Source organism: Pleurodeles waltl, chromosome 5 (genome assembly GCF_031143425.1).
Source record: "Pleurodeles waltl isolate 20211129_DDA chromosome 5, aPleWal1.hap1.20221129, whole genome shotgun sequence".
Taxonomy (NCBI): Eukaryota; Metazoa; Chordata; class Amphibia; order Caudata; family Salamandridae; genus Pleurodeles; species Pleurodeles waltl.
Window position 1 is genome coordinate 778,343,883 of NC_090444.1, and position 22,180 is coordinate 778,366,062.

Genomic DNA, 22,180 nt, shown 5'->3' on the forward strand with positions numbered 1-22,180 from the left:
CCTGAACGATGTGGGGGCACCTTGGCTAGTGCCAGGGTGCCCTCACACTAAGTAACTTTGCACCCAACCTTTACCAGGTGAAGGTTAGACATATAGGTAACTTATAAGTTACTTAAGTGCAGGGGTAAATGGCTGTGAAATAACGTGGACGTTATTTCAATCAGGCTGCACTGGCAGGCCTGTGTAAGAATTGTCAAATCTCCCTATGGGTGGCAAAAGAAATGCTGCAGCCCATAGGGATCTCCTGGAACGCCAATACCCTGGGTACCTCAGTACCATATACTAGGGAATTATAAGGGTGTTCCAGTATGCCAATGTGAATTGGTGAAATTGGTCACTAGCCTGTTAGTGACAATTTAGAAAGCAGAGAGAGCATAACCACTGAGGTTCTGGTTAGCAGAGCCTCAGTGAGACAGTTAGTCATCACACAGGGAACACATACAGGGCAGGGTCCCAGTGACACATAGACTAAAACAACATATATACAGTGAAATATGGGGGTAACATGCCAGGCAAGATGGTACTTTCCTACAATAACTCAGTGATTAAATTCAGTCAAGGGCCCATTTCAAATCCAGGGAATCCTGTGGAGCATATTTATCTTATCTTGCAGTGTATTCACGTCACCTAATCATCATTAACATAGGGAATAACCTTATTCAAAAGTTGCTCATGTATTTCACTTTGAAGTGGTCCAAGCGAGGTTACTCCTTTAAGCACAATAGCAAAGGGAGTTCCTTCCAGAGGCAATAGGAGGAAAAATATGTTCTTCACAAATGATGGTGTATGAGCTGTGGTATTGCTAGATTGGGCTGACTGGAAAGATGTATCAGGACAAGGCTTGTTTGGAATAAAATTGCTATCAGATGTGCTATAGGCATGAGCACAATGACCAGGAGCTAAGCAATCCTTCAGGGTGGCAGTTTAGGCATGCTTGGTGTGAAACACCTTCCGTGAATCACCTTCTTTATCTTCTGTTCGCAAGGGGCATAGTGAGTCTTTTTCTGTTTAGTTGGCAGTAAACCCAGTAAATCAATTCTCAAATTCATAACAATTACTTCCATTGGGGTGATTGAGAGAACTGCGTCAGAGACGCAGAAGCAGACTGCTTTTCCATTGGCTCTTGCCCCAATTACATCAGGTGTACTCAAAGTACCTGAGTTAGACTCCGAGGTGCCTGTGGATGTTGCGCTACATAAGGACACAGCTAAAGAATTTTTTAATGATGTCCATCCTTTCCTCGACAGACTCAATTTCTTGATTGATAGCCTGATGGTGTCTGTAAGGAAGTTGGCAGTGGAAAAGTGTAGTGGATGTTTCCTTGCACCTGAAACCATTGACCATTTTCACCATTTCTGCCAAATTGGGAAAAATGTAAAAAGCAGGGACTAAGAGCAACGGCCCAGCCCAGACGTTTTTTGGGCTCTGATGGGTCCAAACAGGCCCACTTTTAGCCTGGGCTTCACCAGGCCTGATCCTCGGGTGTGCCCCACATGTGTCCCATGCAGCAGGGAAGGAGAGCGCTCTGTGAAGTGCCAAAAGTAATCAGCCCCAACTCCAACAGGTGGTCTAAGTCCAAGATGTAGTGTGGGCTGTAAAATTCCTTTTACGTCCAAGAGTACCCAGCGCCATTCCACACAACTGCAAGGGCAAGCACCAAAAGTAATCAGCTCTTCGTTCACTAGCTGGGCTAAGGTTGAGATGCAGTGTGGGCAGTGAAGTTTTTTTGCTTTCATGAGTGTGTAGCAGCAGAGTATTTAATTTTATTCTGGTACCCGTAGTTTTGATGTTTTTATTATAAACACAACACCAAAGGCCTTTGAATGATAAACAAAGTAGCCTGGTAATCTCTGCAGGGCACAACTTTTCTACTTGCAATAAAGTGTCAAGGTGCCTCACATTTAATCAGCAATCATTTGCTCACTGCACTGCACCTATAGCAATGTCACACATCTCCAAACTGAGATCTGGGTGCTGGTAGCTATGTTTCTGAGTGCATGGCACTGCTGCTTCCTTTATGCCAAAGTATGCAATGGTTCTGTTGTCTGTGCAGCACTGCAGAGCTCATCAGGAAGGATCCTTGGCTCAAAGATTAGCTTAGACAGTTTGAGACCGCCATTACATTTGAATGTTAGAAATAGATTTGGTTATAACTGTTCGATCTTGTATGTTTAGACTTGAGTGTTTAAACAAGCCTATACCATATATCCACACTCCGCTATCATGACGGGTCCCCTTGGAGCATGTTCAGGCTTACATCAACAAGGAAAGTTCTCCAGCTGAGCATGGCATAATGCACAGGATAACAGAACACCCTGCCTCTGACCACTACCTCTTTTTGTCCTTTCTCCCGTCAGATTCTGCTTCTAGTCAAAGTGACCCGTCAAAGCGAATCAAGTTTGGGCGCCTATGTTTGGTTTAAGATCTTTGTGAAAAGGCATTCTTTAAGCATGTTCATCCCAATGTTTCCTGACTGACACTGGTGGTAACTGACCCTGACTGTACCCTGGGCTCTGCAAAACAGGCCCAGGCCCAGTGTTCTGAATTAAAGATAAATGTTGGAGTGCCACAATTACAATTGGCAATGATAGACCCCTGTGAGTCCCATAGTAGATACTAGGACAAGGGGGGGGTTAAAACTACCTATAAGTCCCTAGTATGTAATAGGGCAGGGAAGTTTAGACGCCCAGTAGATTTCCTGTACTGGAGTGTGCACTGCTGTGTTGCCTGCTGACATTTTTAAAGGCAGCCCTGCCTTGCAGACCGTATTTAAAAAGTAAAATGTGTTCAAGTTTGACTTTGGAATTTAAGGTACTTTGATAGAGATAGTCTACCTTATTTTTTCATAAAGGACACCCCTAAGGTCTACCCTAGAAGCCCTAGGGGTGGGGTGCCCTTTAACTATAAGCAGGGGCATTATAAAATATGTTTTATATGCCCCGGTTAGGGGGAAAAAATTGTACCTTTCATTTTTTTTTCATTGTAGATACTTTGCTCCACAGGCTAAAATGGAAATATTTTCCATAAGCATAGGTTTTCCTAGGAGGGAGCTAAATGTGTCAAGAAAGGAATCAAAAGAATGGTAATGATAAATCCTTCAACTTGCCATTGTTAAATGTAGGTATAACTAGTACAGAAAAAAATACTTTCTTTTCTTCAAGCCAAATTCCAGCCTGCTAGTGGCCTGTCTGGATTGGTCAACCCTAATAAAGTTAGCCAGGCTGCTTTGATGGGGTGATAAGTGGCCTACACTGAGCAGAGGTTATCTGATGGGAAGGTTGGCAGATGTTAAGGCCAGGTCAGGAAGGGGACTGAGTAAATCAAACTAAGCTTCAAAGGAATTAGAACAAAAAGTAATGCCAGCCAGGCCGTCCTCTCACCCTGTACCCCACAGATAGAAAACAGACCCAGGAAAGGAATTTGCAGATGTCCAGGGGGGGAGTTTTAATGGAAATGAGCCAAATCAGAAGATTGGTTTAGCCAGGTCTTGCTCCGCTGGAGGAAAATATTCCATTTGGAATGTTAAAGTGCAGTGCTTTAAGGGACAAGAAAATGTCATACTTTGGAGTAAGCTGTCATGCTTTTGGGTGGCATCTTGCAGCTCATTGAGCCAGGCTGCCTCCCTGCCTGTCCCCCAAGATGATTGAATAAAAGTAGCTGGTCTGCACTGCAACTAAGATTCGCTGCCTAAAACAAGAAGAAGAAGGACTGCACTGCTGGAAGCCTGGTCTGCAACCCAGAGGACCGCACACTGAAGTACTGCTCCTATTGCACACTGGAACAACAGTCAAAGGGTTTTTAGCTTGCTTCAAAAAGGACTCAGGAGTGGACTCCCTGAAAGCAACAGGTTAACAGACCTTGCCTGCACCAACTATCACAAAAGTCCCCAGCCTGGAGTTTGTCCAGTGGACCTTTAAGAATTTGGCAAGGTACACTGTGGAAATTGTGGTCCTGAACTTCCAAGGATCATCTCAGAGCTTCTAGACCATTGAATGTGTGTTTTGGACACTTTGAGCCCGTAAGAGAAACTTCAAAAAGAAGTTTCAAAACTTTGGAGCAACTTTTGGAAAAAGCTTCATAAGTGGACGGACTGGCCGTCGTCGGTCATGCTGACTACCTTCAACCGTGACCCAGCCAGGATTTCACGTTCATCCCACTGAAAGCTTCAGAGTTCCAGACTTTCAGAATTTGACTGGGGCCCCTCTGTAAAGCAGTCCAGTTACATTATATCGAAATGGGCTTGCTCAGGAGGACCGCTGGGAGAGAAAAGCTCCCGAAACGTTTCTAAGTGTGAGGTCAAATTTTGACCACAGCCTCCCACTCAGAATATCCAATCAGGATGCCATCAAACTTTGACTTTATCCTGATCAAGCATGACCACATGTCCCCAGTTGACGCTATTGATTTCAAAGCACTAGAAAGGGCATTTTTAAATGTAATCTTTAAAAATTCATGACTCTGGTTCCCTATACTGAATTATTGCTGTTTTGCTGCAGTGAGGATGGCAGCAGATGGTAAAAATACAGGTATGTCTATATTTGCAAATTTGTGTGTGGTGGTGTATGTGTGAGTGTGTGCTTGCATGCATGGCAGTGTGTTTGTGTGTACATGTGCACTGTATTGCCTTTCTAACAAATTATTGACATTCTTGGAGCTTCCTTAATAGCATTGAGCTTCCTCAACAGCATTCTGATTACAAGTCAATGGTGATAATTCTTGACATATTGGGGGCCTCCATGGCATAGCAGTGCTCATTGGCATAGCAGTGCTGCCATTGTATCCTAGTGAGAATTATTGGCATATTGTATTTATCCATAACCTACTGCTCAGAAATAGTATTTTGTGATGACGTTAGCATAACAGTGGAAGTGCTTGATATAAAGTGGGCATCAATGAGAGACGCTGGCGATACAAGGAGATGCAAGGAAGAATGTATACATGTGTGGCAGCATTACATATGAGCACTTAGTGAAAATGATAAATTGGCATTTAAGCACCAGTCATGTAATTACTAAAAACAAAATGTTGAAATTGCAATACAGAGATGTGTTTTTATGCAAATTACAACTTTTGTTTAGGAGTAATTACGTTTTTACTCTAAAATGAAACTAACATATTTGATAACAAAAAACATGTTCATGAACTGACAAGTTGATAGTTGAAACAAATAGTTAATACACTCAAAACAAATCAATAAACTAGGTGATGACATACATTATTGTTTGTCATCTGTATACTTATTATATATATATATATATATATATATATATATATATATATATATATATATATATATTCATAGTCACTTGAAAAAACAAAGGTTACAGGGATGTTATAGTGAGTCTCACATACATCTGAAACACATAAAACCATAGAAATGCACCTGTTATAGTTAGAGTTCTCTCAAGTAACTATAACTTATGCCCTAAGGTAACTATAACTTGCACCCCCGCCATTCACAGTTGTTTGGTCAAAAAATGTTGTTGCAAATATTTCATTTATATTATCAATGTAATTGATAATATCAATGCAATTTGACCCAAAAAACATTTGTATGCCCTTGTGACAATGTTTTTCTTCAGACCTAGTTGCACTTTACCTTATTCTGTAAATTTTATGAACCTTTTAGTGAAGATTTATTTTACCTATTTTAAAAAAGCAGGATTTTTTACAGTCTAGACCAGCTTTTTAATATTAATATAATACATATTTGGAGTCTACTGACATTTGATTTTGATCAAGAACTACTGTTGTATTGCTTGGAAAGCTATTGCAAATAGTTGTTCAAAATAATTTCATACAATGGAACAATAATCTTGTTAAGTTGCTAGATCTACGTATGTACACTGAAATTATAGAAAAGTTACTTACTTAGGAGAATCCAGAAAATGTATAAAAGTGGGTAATTAAAATTATAGTATGCACCCAAAAATGATGAAATTACAAAACATATTTGAGGATTTACAAAAGTGAGACCAAAGCTATGCTTTTTTGGGGTGAAATTTTATTTTACATAATTTTGTAGAGACAACAACAACAAAGCTACAGCCTCAAACCAGGTCATAGAAAGGTAAGGGCAAAAGCAAGACATGACATTGTGTACATTTCAGCACAGGGAAAGTGAAACAAATGTCTCCCTATCTCTACGAGGCTATTGCTGGTGAGCATGGCCCTTGTATCTGCTGCAGAGCTCCTGTCACTTGCTGGCTTTTATTCAGGGGTGTGTGTGTGGGGGTATCCAAGGCTCCAGTAGGCATAAAGTTCACTTCTGCATCTGGCAAAGTCTCCCAACCAGTTCCCACCAGGGGTGGGTGCAAGCTCTGTCTGTCTCAAGAAGGTTAGCAGGGGTTCCCAGATGTCTTTCGGACAGAACCTTGGTGGAATGAGGTCCCAGTACGTGAAGAGTACTTCCTGGCAGTATACTGCATCTTGCAGCCATGTTTCAGCTTTGGTGGCAGGCCGACGACCCCAGTGCAGGGCTACACGCCATTTAGCCAATGATAGCAACATGGCAGTGAGTCATTGGATACCAGGAGGGACATCTTTAAAATAGCCCAGAAGGCCGACCAGGGGGATCTGTGGGAGCAAGTGGCCTGGTATATTAATCAAGTCACTGTATACCGTAGTCCAGTAGTCGGGACGTAGGGGCACTCACATGCCAAATGGCGGTAGCTGGACTGCGCAGTCGAGTATCTCCGGCAGTATGCCTCCTCCACCAGCCCCCCAAAGCTATACTTATAAGCACCTGTTTAGTGTTTTAAGAAAACAATATCATGACTGACTTGTGCAAAAGAAACAGAGGTTTTATGAGTGTAATTGATTTATAAATAATGATGTAGTAATGAGAAGTAATTCAAATTGTTTTCTGGTTAGTTACTGAGAGTTAAAGATATCCCCAGTTAGCTTAGAAGTGCAGATATCCAAAGAACAATGACATGGATTTATATAAGAATTATATGAAGAATCTTCCTGGAAGCCAAAGATAATATTGTATATTTTGGTGAAGTAACATCAGATATAATGTCGCTTGAGTAGGTTGGTATCATAGCAGAGAAAATTAGAGGCATGAAATTATCAAGAGTAGGAGACCTAGATAGCCTCCAAGTGATATTATTTAAGCCTGATTCCCTTTGGTGGGCAGGAATATGAATACTGTTTTTAAAAGGGTAGCTTCTAGGGGGTCTTTGGCATATTATTGATGTGGTTTCATCATTAATCTGATTAAAAAATATTAATTGGGACTTGCTGTGAAATTATAGATTGATTTCGGTACTGAATACCATTTCTAAATTTTATGCAAAAACCCTTTAAAAACATTTGGAGATTTGGGCGTTCATCTCTAGCATCATTCCAATAGAGCAAGGTGGTTTTAGGGAACATTATTATTCAATAGACCATTGTATGGTACTTTGGTGGGCGGACAAGAGATCCATAATAGCAGATGACAGCCTATATTGCTGTTTTGTGGATTTGTGGCTCCATTTGATGTGATAAATCATAATTTATTATGGAAAAATGGAGGTGTTAGAAATGGGGTTTTTGGTTGGCAGTCAGGTTGCCCTCTGTCCAAGCAAGAACCCTCACTCTAGTCAGGGTAAGTCACACACAATCCAAAATCAGCCTGTGCTCACCCTCCGGTAGCTTGGCACGAGCAGTCAGGCTTAACTTAGAAGGCAATGTGTAAAGCATTTGTGCAATAAATCATACAACACCATAGTATAACACCACAAAAATACACCACACAGTGTTTAGAAAAATATAGAATATTTATCTGGGTAATTGTAGGTCAAAACTATCAAAGTTGCAATACGAATTTGTAAAGATATCACTGAAAAGTGATATTAAGTGTCTTTAAGTCTTTAAAAAGCAATAAAGTGTCTTTCAAGCACAGAGTACCTGGTTTCTGGTGGGAAATCTCCTCAGAGGGCCACAGGAGAAGAGATGCGTGGAAAAAGGGGTGTGTGCGTCGATTTCTCCTCAGCACACACAGACTTGCGTCGTTCTTTTCCAAGCGGGGAAGTCGGGCGTCGTTTTCCGGTGCGCAGACAGTCTCTTTTTGTGGATCGCGGGGATTACCAGATGTCCCGGGTCTGTGCGTGGATTCTCCTGCTTATTTTCCGGCTGCGCGTCGTTCTGCGGGGCTGCGCGTCGAAGTTTCGATCTCACGGTAGGCGTCGCGTCGATTTCTCCTTGGAAGTCGGGCGGCGTTGTCCTTGCGAGGCCGTGCGTTGAAATTTTGGTCTCACGGCAGGCGTCACGTCGATTTCTCCTTGGAAGTCGGGCGGCGTTGTCCTTGCGAGGCCGTGCGTCAAAGTTTCGCGCTCACGGTAGGCGTCGCGTCGATTTCTCCTGGAAAGTCGGGCGGCTTTGTCCTTGCGAGGTTGTGCGTCGAAGTCTCGATCGTCCCGAGGGCGTCGCGTCGATCAGCGTCGGTGTGCGGCGTTTTTCTCGCCGCGAAACAAGCTGTGCGTCGAAATTTTCGGCGCACGGAGCGTCCAAGTGAAAGGAAGAAGTCTTTTTGGTCCTGAGACTTCAAGGAACAGGAGGCAAGCTCTATCCAAGCCCTTGGAGAGCACTTTCACAGCCAGACAAGAGTTCAGCAAGGCAGCAGGGCAACAGCAAGACAGCAGTCCTTTGTAGAAAGCAGACAGGTGAGTCCTTTGAGCAGCCAGGCAGTTCTTCTTGGCAGGATGTAGTTTCTGGTTCAGGTTTCTTCTCCAGCAAGTGTCTGATGAGGTAGGGCAGAGGCCCTGTTTTATACTAAGTTGTGCCTTTGAAGTGGGGGTGACTTCAAAGAGTGTCTAAGACATGCACCAAGCCCCCTTTCAGTTCAATCCTGTCTGCCAGAGTCCCAGTAGGGGGTGTGGCAGTCCTTTGTGTGAGGGCAGGCCCTCCACCCTCCCAGCCCAGGAAGACCCATTCAAAATGCAGATGTATGCAAGTGAGGCTGAGTACCCTGTGTTTGGGGTGTGTCTGAGTGAATGCACAAGGAGCTGTCAACTAAACCTAGCCAGACGTGGATTGAAGGGCACAACAAGTTTTTAGTGCAAAGAAATGCTCACTTTCTAAAAGTGGCATTTCTAGAATAGTAATATTAAATCCGACTTCACCAGTCAGCAGGACTCTATATTACCATTCTGGCCATACTAAATATGACCTTCCTGCTCCTTTCAGATCAGCAGCTGCCACTTCAACAGTGTATGAGGGCAGCCCCAATGTTAGCCTATGAAGGGAGCAGGCCTCACAGTAGTGTAAAAACGAATTTAGGAGTTTTACACTACCAGGACATATAACTACACAGGTACATGTCCTGCCTTTTACCTACACAGCACCCTGCTCTAGGGGTTACCTAGGGCACACATTAGGGATGACTTATATGTAGAAAAAGGGGAGTTCTAGGCTTGGCAAGTACTTTTAAATGCCAAGTCGAAGTGGCAGTGAAACTGCACACACAGGCCTTGCAATGGCAGGCCTGAGACAAGGTTAAGGGGCTACTGAGGTGGGTGGCACAACCAGTGCTGCAGGTACACTAGTAGAATTTAATCTACATGCCCTAGGCACATTTAGTGCACTCTACTAGGGACTTACAGGTAAATTAAATAGTCAATCATGGATAAACCAATCAATAGTACAATTTACACAGAGAGCAAATGCACTTTAGCACTGGTTAGCAGTGGTAAAGTGCTCAGAGGTCAAAAGCCAACAACAACAGGTCAGAAAAATAGGAGGAAGGAGGCAAAAAGTTTGGGGATGTCCCTGTCAAAAAGCCAGGTCCAACGTGACCCCTACCAGCCTAAAGCCAGGGGAGAACAATCACTATCCTGATGTACTTCCCTGTTTGAGGCGACAGAACAAGGACCCAGGCCCACAACAGCAGGGGCATGCTCCAGTTCTTCGCCTTCCTGACTCCAATTGGATCCCTCTGTCCATACTCTCAGGGCCCACTAAGCCCATCCATGGGGAACCTTTCTCCTTTCCTGCGGATCCCATCTGTGCAGCACCTAACCTTACTTTGCTCACAGATGTATCCCAGGAGCAGGATAGTACCACCAGGACCAACACAGTGGTGTTGCCCATTCTATCCTGTGGGTGTGACACTTGTCCCCTCCCCAGGGATAACTCTGTCCACCCGGACAGCAAGCCACAGTGGTTACTGACAGTTGTCAGGGATGAGAGCCAGGCCCCAGGCCTCTCAAAGCTCTCCCACCACTGTGGCTGTGGAGAGTGGGGGGCGGTAGCCCCAGGTGCTGGGCACCCTTTAACCACTCTCCCTTCCACCAGGTCAGGGATGACAGCCTGAACCTGGTCCTCCCCTCTGGGGCTCTGTACCCTCCCTCCTGGAGCGGTACCCCCAGAGTCCACCATGGTCAGGGTGCTTATAGAAGTCGCCCTGTACCATTCCTCCACCAGTGCAGGGCTGTTAACCTGCAACTGGCCCTCCAACCTGGGGTCTGTACCTTCAGGTTGGACTAGGGCCCGGGGTGAGGCTTCCCTCCCCCTGCCCTCCCTTCTGGGGTCCAGCACCCTCCAACTAGGAGTGGCCTCCTCAGAAGACAATAGGGTAGGGGCACTGTTATCAGTAGCCCCTCTCTCCAGGTCCGGGGGGACACCCTGAACCTGGTCTTCCAGCCCAGGGTCTGTACCCTCAGACTGGATCACTGCCTGGCAAACCAGGACTTTCTGGGAGGCACACCTACCCCCCACCAGGTCAGAGTTTAACCTCTGCACCTGACCATTCAACTCAGAGTCGCCACCCTGAAGTTGAACAATTGCCTGGCACGCCAGGACTTCCTGGAGGGCACACTGACCCTCCACCAGGTCAGAGTTTAACCTCTGAACTGGGCCATTCAACTCAGAGTCACCACCCTGAAGTTGAACAATCGCCTGGCACGCCAGGACTTCCTGGAGGGCACACTGACCCTCCACCAGGTCAGAGTTTAACCTCTGAACCTGGTTCTCCAACCTAGGGTCACCATCCTGAGGTTGGACAACTGCCTGGTACACCAGGGCTTTCTGGGGGGCACACCTACCCCCCACCAGGTCAGAGGTTAACCTCTGAACCTGGATATCCAACCCAGAGTCACCACCCTGAGGTTGAACCATTGCCTGGCAGGCCAGGACTTTCAGGGAGGCACACCTACCTCCCACCAGGTCAGAGTTTAACCTCTGAGCCTGGTTCTCCAACCCAGGGTCACCACCCTGAGGTTGAACCATTGCCTGGTATACCAGGACTTTCTGGGGGGCACACCTACCCCCCACCAGGTCAGAGTTTAACCTCTGAACCTGACCATCCAACCCAGAGTCAACACCCTGAGGTTGGACAATTGCCTGGCACAGCAGGACTTCTTGGGAGGCACACCTACCTCCCACCCGGTCAGAGTTTGACCTCTTCACCTGGTAAGCCAACCCAGAGTCACCACCCTGAGGTTGAACCATTGCCTGGCATTCCAGGACTTTCTGGGGGGCACATCTACCCCCCACCAGGTCAAAGTTTAACCTCTGAACCCGGTTATCCAACCCAGAGTCACCACCCTGAGGTTGAATCTTTGCCTGGCATGCCAGGACTTCCTGGGGGGCACTCTCCCCCCCCACAAGGGACACGCCGTCCCCAAGGGCCACACAAGAGTCTGGTTGGCGCAGGTCTCCCGACCTCTGCCCATCCGGCAGAGTCTGGGTTTCCCCCAAACCAGAAACGGTCTCACCTGGGTCATTCCTGGGGGGCTCTGCTCTCAGAGCTGACCCCTGACTTTCAAGATCCTCCACTGGGGTCTGCCACCCCCTCTCAACCCTATGTCTGGACTTCTGCACCCCCTCACTAGGAGTGGTACTGCCAGACACCAGAACTGTTGGGATGCTGTCTACAGTCATCCCCCCAAGTTCTTCTGACACTGCGGGGCTTCCCTCAAAAGGTGGCCCTACGGTACAGGTTAGGCTCTGAGACCTACCTGGGACACTACAATCCTCTCCCACCTCACTTGGTCTGGAACCACCTAGACCACTCCCTTCAGGAGCACCCCCAAATGCCTCTTCAGACTCTCTGGTACTCACCCAAAAGTCTGCCTCCACTGTAAGTTCCCTGGGGTCAGAGAACTCACACTCCACCTGGTGTTGGCGTAGCTCTGGAAAATAAGGACCAGACATATGCTCTCCAGCAATTACATCACTCTGCCCTTCACATGTATTAACCACAGTACCCTTCACCCAACCACCCAGTAACTCAGCCTTGGAAAAGCACTCTATGTCACCCTCTTGAGACTGGTGAGACAGTATCTGCCTGTCCCTGACACTCAACCCATACTCTTCTGGGATGTCTCTACACTCTATATCCAGGACGTCCACCAGGGGGGAACCCTTTTCTCTGTCACTCTCTGCTAGAGTCAGTAAAGTGTCCCTCCCCCCAGTAGGAATATGACTCCCTGTGCCAGTTCCCCAATCCTTCTCAGGGACCCTGTGCATAACGGGAACTACCTCATACTCTTGAACCACCTGGGGTGTGTCAACTCCCTTCTTCAAGTTGGGCACCACATCTCTGGGCTTGTGTCCTTCTTCAGCAGTACTGGATGCAAGATTTTTGCTGCCACCATCTGAACTGGACTCAGCCCTTCCGGCCTCCAGTTTCAGCTCTTTACAGCTCAGCTCCTGAGCTGCAATCTTTTCTTCTTCCAGGGCTAAGAGACTTGTTGCCTCAGCCCTTTCAAGAAACTCATCTAGTTCTTCCACCCACCGCTCTCGAGCTCGGAGCCATTCTGCTCTCACTGGATCTCTTTCCTCATCTGAGTCGTCATCCTCCTCATTTGAGTAGTCCCCCTCCTCATCTGAGGGGTATTTAGTCATTTGGTTTTTTTCTGCCTCTCTCTCTGCCCAGACTACGTAGGCATGTAGCATTTCCATCTTAGTAGATTTCCTTGATACAGGAAGGCCCCATTTTCTGCAAAGCCTCCTTAAGTCAGCCTTAGTGAGGTGGTCAGTAGGCACAAAGAGTGAGTAGGTAAGCAATCTCATTGCTGACAAGGTCTTACCGGCAAAAACCAAAATCCAAAGTCCAAAATATCAATAGTATATCCAGGAGGACATCAGAGAACCAAAAGCAAAAAAAAAAGATGAAAGATCAAGTTGACCTTCAACTGTGGGTAGGTAGTGAAATACTTAGCTACTGTATGTCACTGCACAAACACAAGTCCTATCCTCACCGCTGATCACCAATGTTAGAAATGGGGTTTTTGGTTGGCAGTCAGGTTGCCCTCTGTCCAAGCAAGAACCCTCACTCTAGTCAGGGTAAGTCACACACAATCTAAAATCAGCCTGTGCTCACCCTCCGGTAGCTTGGCACGAGCAGTCAGGCTTAACTTAGAAGGCAATGTGTAAAGCATTTGTGCAATAAATCATACAACACCATAGTATAACACCACAAAAATACACCACACAGTGTTTAGAAAAATATAGAATATTTATCTGGGTAATTGAAGGTCAAAACGATCAAAGTTGCAATACGAATTTGTAAAGATATCACTGAAAAGTGATATTAAGTGTCTTTAAGTCTTTAAAAAGCAATAAAGTGTCTTTCAAGCACAGAGTACCTGGTTTCTGGTGGGAAATCTCCTCAGAGGGCCACAGGAGAAGAGATGCGTGGAAAAAGGGGTGTGTGCGTCGATTTCTCCTCAGCACACACAGACTTGCGTCGCTCTTTTCCACGCGGGGAAGTCGGGCGTCGTTTTCCGGCGCGCAGACAGTCTCTTTTTGTGGATCGCGGGGATTACCAGATGTCCCGGGTCTGTGCGTGGATTCTCCTGCTTATTTTCCGGCTGCGTGTCGTTCTGCGGGGCTGCGCGTCGAAGTTTCAATCTCACGGTAGGCGTCGCGTCGATTTCTCCTTGGAAGTCGGGCGGCGTTGTCCTTGCGAGGCCGTGCGTCGAAATTTTGGTCTCACGGCAGGCGTCGCGTCGATTTCTCCTTGGAAGTCGGGCGGCGTTGTCCTTGCGAGGCCGTGCGTCAAAGTTTCGCGCTCACGGTAGGCGTCGCGTCGATTTCTCCTGGAAAGTCGGGCGGCTTTGTCCTTGCGAGGTTGTGCGTCGAAGTCTCGATCGTCCCGAGGGCGTCGCGTCGATCAGCGTCGGTGTGCGGCGTTTTTCTCACCGCGAAACAAGCTGTGCGTCGAAATTTTCGGCGCACGGAGCGTCCAAGTGAAAGGAAGAAGTCTTTTTGGTCCTGAGACTTCAAGGAACAGGAGGCAAGCTCTATCCAAGCCCTTGGAGAGCACTTTCACAGCCAGACAAGAGTTCAGCAAGGCAGCAGGGCAACAGCAAGACAGCAGTCCTTTGTAGAAAGCAGACAGGTGAGTCCTTTGAGCAGCCAGGCAGTTCTTCTTGGCAGGATGTAGTTTCTGGTTCAGGTTTCTTCTCCAGCAAGTGTCTGATGAGGTAGGGCAGAGGCCCTGTTTTATACTAAGTTGTGCCTTTGAAGTGGGGGTGACTTCAAAGAGTGTCTAAGACATGCACCAAGCCCCCTTTCAGTTCAATCCTGTCTGCCAGAGTCCCAGTAGGGGGTGTGGCAGTCCTTTGTGTGAGGGCAGGCCCTCCACCCTCCCAGCCCAGGAAGACCCATTCAAAATGCAGATGTATGCAAGTGAGGCTGAGTACCCTGTGTTTGGGGTGTGTCTGAGTGAATGCACAAGGAGCTGTCAACTAAACCTAGCCAGACGTGGATTGAAGGGCACAACAAGTTTTTAGTGCAAAGAAATGCTCACTTTCTAAAAGTTGCATTTCTAGAATAGTAATATTAAATCCGACTTCACCAGTCAGCAGGACTCTATATTACCATTCTGGCCATACTAAATATGACCTTCCTGCTCCTTTCAGATCAGCAGCTGCCACTTCAACAGTGTATGAGGGCAGCCCCAATGTTAGCCTCTGAAGGGAGCAGGCCTCACAGTAGTGTAAAAACGATTTTAGGAGTTTTACACTACCAGGACATATAACTACACAGGTACATGTCCTGCCTTTTACCTACACAGCACCCTGCTCTAGGGGTTACCTAGGGCACACATTAGGGATGACTTATATGTAGAAAAAGGGGAGTTCTAGGCTTGGCAAGTACTTTTAAATGCCAAGTCGAAGTGGCAGTGAAACTGCACACACAGGCCTTGCAATGGCAGGCCTGAGACAAGGTTAAGGGGCTACTGAGGTGGGTGGCACAACCAGTGCTGCAGGCCCACTAGTAGCATTTAATCTACATGCCCTAGGCACATGTAGTGCACTCTACTAGGGACTTACAGGTAAATTAAATAGTCAATTATGGATAAACCAATCAATAGTACAATTTACACAGAGAGCATATGCACTTTAGCACTGGTTAGCAGTGGTAAAGTGCTCAGAGGTCAAAAGCCAACAACAACAGGTCAGAAAAAATAGGAGGAAGGAGGCAAAAAGTTTGGGGATGTCCCTGTCAAAAAGCCAGGTCCAACAGGAGGGTTACATTATCCCTCAAGACCTGTTCTTTATGACTGAAAATGGTCTACGACAGGGGTGCGTTTTAGCTCCCTTGCCTTTTGAGTTCTTTTTATTTCTGACCTTGCAAGCTTTTTACACAAAGTAATTTAATTATCTTCTAAAGTGGTCGAGGCCCATACACTGTTTCTTATGTACGTGGATGATTTCCACGTGGACTATACCCCCGTTGGTCTAGAAAGGAAAATCAAAGCCCTTTGTGAATATTGAAAGACAAATAGATTGACTATTAGTTTAGATAGACCAACAAGCCGCATTTTCCGAAGTGGGCAGGAGAGTTCTGTTTGTTCGTAATGATTTACCACTGGAGAAGGTCAGTTCCTACAAATACCTGGTCTCCATTTTTCAGGGCACTCGTCAAATTCAAAAGTATTGCAAGTTACTTGCAATAGACTGGTTCGAGCAGAAAATGTCTCTTAGTCATGTTTTTAGTTTTCCAACAAGGCATTTTTTATCTCAAACCAGTCTCTGGCAGCCAAAATCACACGAAATGTCGTGACATTTCTTCCACGTGAAAAGAAATACCCAAAACCAACCATAAATCAGTTTCACACAGTTTGTGGTAACAGCCGAGTTTCCTGCACTCTTGATTCTCTCTCAACCCTATTGTGCGAGTACTGTAATAATAAACAGGGTGACCTGAATAATGAAGATTACCTATCAGTAATCTGGACATAGAACATTCAAGGGTTACACTCATGTTTAAAGCGGGCTTCGAATTCAATATCTGAAATGTCCAACTGAAGCCGGCTGTGATCTCATAGCCCCACTCCATAGTCTGGAAATCGTGATAAAGAGTACTACAGTGGGTAGGTAGAATGCCTGCATATCCATGGACATCATTTAGGGGTCTCCATGGGTCACAGTTGCGACACCTTGCTTGCCCTTTGCGACACGTGGCACTGTCTTTGCAACCCCTGGCCTCAGAGGTGCCAAAATCAGTGCCAGAAACACAGTGGCAGCTCGTTCTTACCCTAGTCAAACAGGATGACTTTAGAAGCCATCCCAGAGTCATTGGATGATCATCCAACTACAATAGAAGTCATTTTCACATCATCAGACATCATCGAGCTCCTGAAGTCATCAGCAGAGTTTAGAAACTTGGGCTTGATGATTTGAGGATGACTTGAAAATTAGCATCTGATGACTTCAAAAGATGTGATTGTTCCCGATGACTTGAGGATGATTTGAAATGACCTGCTGATTACTTCCCAACCACTAACATTTTGTCTTCAGTTAAAATGTTACCTGATTACTAAAGAATGATCTGCTGATTAGTATCCATTCTGTTTTCTCTCACCAGAGAAAACAGAATTTTGATTACACTTATAGCGAAAAATCTTTCAGTATTCATTGTTAGTGTATCAAAAATGGGGTACAATTAGTTGGCAGGTGAGGTAAGTAAAATGTGCTGTTAAGTGCATTTTGTGTGTGTGCTTGCGGTTGAGAATGTGTTTATGTACGTGAATGTGTGTAGTGTAAATGTGTGTATCTGTAAAAATGCGTGTGTGAAATTGAAGGTGTAAGGGCGTGTGGCGTCTCTTCCACTACGCCTAGCATTTTGGTGATTTGACATTCATGTGCACCCTGTGGATCAGATCTCACTTCAAGATGGAAGACAGGCCTCTGGAGAGAGATTTACAGTCTGAACTGCACAGAGCTGACTCGCTGAGCAAAATTCAAAGTGACAAAAAATAGAAATGATTCAAGTATACCGATACATGACTGTCAGGCCGGGTTACAAGGTTACAGTGAAGGCCCAATCTGTGTTCTGTTTTGAATAAACTGAATTGTTACATAAATGTCAACTCATTCAGCGGCAGCTTTGTGTGTATCCTTCTGCTTCACTGTAAGAGTCAGAAATGATCCTTACCCCTGTGAAGATGTAAACAATGACCTATGAACCTTGGCCTACAGGTGTAATGCGATGAGGAAGTGAAAATAGCAAAGCACTTTGGAATGTTCGTAGCTCAGCGGTCAACTTTTAAAAACGGCTGCCTTGTTGTTTCTTATCGTCAAGAAAAATAAGCAATACGAACACTTTTAGAGTTTTTTGCCTTTGTTGTAAAATGGCATTCCTACGCCCCCGGAAAGGGCTAGAACTATTTCACAAAATGTTTTTAATATTAAAGTTTCTCTATAACTCGTTTAATCCAACTTCTTTAAGAATCTTTGCTTTGTTTGTTGCAGATGTGTCTTTGACGATTTGTTATGCTCTAACTTTGTAGATATTTTTACATGGAAATAACTTGAACAGCTTGCATCAACTCATTCATCCCGAGATCCTGCCATCAGAGTTTGGAGGGATGTTGCCTCCCTATGACATGGGCACATGGGCTAGGACACTGCTTGACCATGAGTATGATGATGACAGTGAATATAACTCAGACTCCTATAACATGCCAACAAAAGAAATGGAGAAGGATCTTTCCCCGAAATCCATGAAAAGGCAAGTTTGAGACTGTTCCAACTTCCCTGTTGTCCTGTTTTATAGGCTAGTGTGTGCATAGCCTTGCCATCCATCATCATAATCTTTTAAATTTCATCCCATATAAAAAAATAATATGGGAAGGTGTTTATTGGATTAGAATGTGCAGGTCTAATCTTGTAAATTTCATTTTGATTAATGATAGTCTGCCTCGGAGATGATCTTCTTTATTAGTTTTCTTTTTATTAAAGACTAAGGAGGTTATTTACTAACATTTACTAACATTGTGCATGGGTGTTCATGTGGTACAAAGCAACACACAGCATTTCACAAATGTGCTTACTATTTAAAAGGTCCAAGGCTGTGTGTGTATATATTTATATATCAAGCAAAAGAGTGATCTACATTTCATGTGGTGGCTTGGAGATGATCCACAAGATCCCGTACATCAAGCAGGGTTTACACAAATACATGGCATCCATTTATTCAGAGGGAGATTAAGGCCCTTATAATTATACTCTGTTTGCGCCAGATTTGCGTCATTTATTTTGGCACAAATTCGGCGCAAACCTAACTCCATATTTATACTTTGGCGCTAGACATGTCCAGCGCCAAAGTTATGGAGTTTGAGTCATTTTTTGTATGTGAAAACCTACCTTGCACTAATGACATGCAAGTTAGGCATTCCCGTGCAAAAAATTACTCTAAGGCATATGCGCCTTATTTATCCTCTGGTGTCAAAATGACGCACAGGAGGAGGCGGGCCTTAAAACAAGGTGCCCAGCCGGATTTGTGCTGTTTTTTAACACCTGGGTCAGGGCAGGCGTTAAGGGACCTGTGGGCTCATTTCCATGTTGGGAGACCATGGAAGCAGTCCACAGGTGCCCTTCCCTGCACCCAGGGAAACCTCCTGCCACCCTCGCCCACCCCTGGAAGACACCCATGGATGGGGGGACCCATCCATGGTGAGTGCAGGTAAGTGCAGGTAAGTATAATTCTTTTTTTTTAAAGTGGCATAGAGGGGCTTAACCTGAACCCCCCTACATGCCACTGTGCCCAATGGCCTCACCTGGGCATGGCCATTGGGGAGGGGGGCATGACTCCTGTCTTTGATAAGACAGGAGTCATTTCCATGGAGGTTGTGTGCCAAAAAATGGCGCTAGTCAGGTTAGAGACAATATTTTTTACTCTAACCTGACTTGCACCATTCTTTGGCGCACAACCCCCATTCTTCCCTTCGCCTCCACTGCCCGTTTACCGTCATTTATTTCGACGCTAACCAGGCCGCAGAGCCGGCTAGTGTCATTCCATAAATAAGGCGCCCGGCTGGCGCGTTAGAATGGCGTTAGCCGGCGGTAAACTTTTTTACGCAAATCTACGCTAGCACTGATTTGCGTCAAAAAGTATAAATATGGGCCTAAGTGATTTGTCCAGAATCTCACACTGTGGAGCCAAGTGCCAAGGGCAGGATTTAAACTTGGACCCCCAGGTTCCAAAGTCAACAGCTCTAGCCACTAAGCCACCTTCCTGCACAAAAACAGTCAAGGGAGGCGTTTTCCTCCTTTTATGTGTGCTGCAAAATGCAGCACACAAAGAAAGAGAACAAAATGAAAAGAAATAAAGATATTTCTTCTCGTTACACCTCCCCTGGGAGGCGTAGGCTTTTGACACATTTCCAGGTTTGCAAATCCTTGTAAATCTGTGAATGCGTCAAAATCCATGGGTGTTTCGTGGGAACACCCAAAACAACATCCATGGAATGCCTTTTGATGCCTTGCCTTACTCCATCTACAAGGCCATGGAAAGCAATGCAAAGTGGCTTTGTGTGACCTTGTAGATATGGGCCTGCAGTCTGCACTGCCCGTGCCTAAAAACAATGACGCACCTGTGGTGCAAGTTGCCTGAAAATATGACCCTTGATTCTTGGTTTCCCCACTGATGCAATGGGTAGTTTTCCACAAAAATGTTTCATTTACCAGGGCGGGAGCACTTTCAGCAAAATAATAAAACTTAATATGCCTACTTTTAATAGGGGTCTAACACAGAAACATTGATATGGTTCTTCAAGCAAATCACAGCAAATGTTCCACAGCCAAGAAGAAAAAGTCTATATTGACATGACTCAATAGTTGCAAGTTTATTCTGCATATAACCAGAGATTGGCTTTTGTGATTTAGTCAAAATTTCAAATACACAATCCAAGTTAAAAAAAATCTTAGTGGTGTCCTCACATGCTGTTCATGTCCTTAATGCACCCAGTGGTAGTTCCATAACCAAGAAACACACAGTAGAAGGTTGTACATTACTTGTTGCAGTCAGAGCTTCTTATGAATTAATCAGAATGCTTATAATAATATATATTGGAGAATCTCTTTTAGCATAAGGTTGATGAGTTTTGGCCCATGGTAGTAGGGCCTCTATATATATATATATATACACATATATATATACACATATATATATATACATATATATATATTCATATATATATATATATATATATATATTTATATATATATATACACACACACACACATATATATATATATATGGGTGGCACAATGAGTGCTGCAGGCCCACTAACAGCATTTAATTTACAGGCCCTGGGCACTTGTAGTGCAAATTACTAGGAACTTACAAATACATTAAATATGGCAAGTGGGTATGAGCCAATGTTACCATGTTTTAAGGTGGGGGGGGGGCACATGCAATTTAACACTGGTTAGCAGTGGTAAAATGTCCAGAGTTGTAAAGCCAACAAAAACGACGTCAGAAAAAGAAGAGGAGGAAGGTAAACAGTTTTGGGGTGGCCCTTCAGAGGGGCCATTTCCAACTTATTCCCCTCCTAGCCTAAAGCCAGGGTAGACTAATCAATACTTTAATGGGCTTCCCTGCTTAGGGCGACAGAACATGGACAATGGCCCACTACTGAAGGGGCAATTGCCAGTTCTATGCCTTTCTGAACTCACTGTGGCTCCTCTTTCTATACTCCCTGAGGCCACTGAACTGACCCATGGGGAACCCTTCTCCTCATCTGAGGACCCCATCTGTGAAGCTCCTAACCTTAATTTGCTCACAGATGCATCCCAATAGGCAGACAGTACCACCATGGCCAACAAAGTGAGGTGGCCCATTTCACTCCTTGGGCCTGACTTCTGTCCCAACCCAGTGAACACTCTGTCCACAAGGACAGCAACCAACAGAGGCCACTTACAGCTGTCAATGTCAAGAGCCAGGCCCCAGCCCATCCATTGTTAAGTGAAGGCCCTGAGTGGGGCCATAGGGGAAGCTTCTACTCCAGCCTTTGGGCTGGCAGGGAGTTCCCTATATGCTCCTGAGGTTTCTCTGACCTCCGAGGCATCTCAGAATGGGGGGCAGTAACCCGAGGGATTTTGTACCCCTTCTCCACTCTAATTCCCACCAGTTCAGAGGTGGTATCCTGACACTGGTCAATCAACCCAGGGTCTGTACCCTGAGGTTGAACAGGGTACAGGGGTGAGTCCTCCCTCACCTTCTCTGCGGAGTGGTATTGCCAGACAACTGAACTGTCAGGGTGCCGTTTGGAGTCACCCCTCTAATTCTCCTACTACCAGGGGTAACTCATTCCCCAGAATGCAGTCAATGGGCATCTGGGGACTAACCTTGACCCTGCTCTGGGTCACTTCCCCACCCCACTCCAGGGATACAAGGGCCATAGGGCAGAAAAATCCTCCCCTTGGGCTAGAGTCACCCTACACACCTGGCCGGTGTACTGTCTTGGGGAAAGTAGTCTCTTCACCATCATGGTATGACTAGCCTCAGTGTCCTTCAGAGCAGTGACTGGAACCCTATTCACTCCCACCTTGTGGAAGTGACGACTCCCACCCTCAGGGATCACCAGCTCACCCTCTGAGTCTATCTCCAAACTGAGGGAGATTAGGGCATGATCTATGACCTGCCCTTAGGGACTACTTTCCCCTAAGGCCACATTGGCCACCCCTGTAGAGGTCCTACCAGTGGGTGGTTTCTTTGGAAAGACAGAGTCCCCCTGCTTGTGACATAGCTGGGAGCACTCAAAGCAGCGGGGTTGGAAATGGGGTGTCCTGGGCCACCGCCCACCAGAACCACCACCCTGTCTCTCAGATGGGGCATGGGAACCCTTTCCTCCCCTCTTACTCTGGCACTTGTCGGGGTCATCTTCAACCTCCCCATCACTCTGCTGGGGGGAACCAGAACCACCCTTCTTAGGGTCACTCTCAGGTACCTTCTT

At 45.6% G+C, this 22,180-nt stretch overlaps 1 protein-coding gene across 1 annotated transcript in view; it reads left to right on the forward strand.

Annotated features, from left to right (window-relative positions):
- The window catches only part of CLVS2 (clavesin 2), a 309,211-nt gene that overhangs the window by 233,174 nt on the left and 53,857 nt on the right, over positions 1–22,180 (forward strand). Inside the window, exon 4 of the mRNA XM_069234757.1 lies at positions 17,732–17,952. Within this exon, the coding sequence (XP_069090858.1) occupies positions 17,732–17,952 (221 nt within the window). The remainder of the gene's footprint in view (positions 1–17,731; positions 17,953–22,180) is intronic.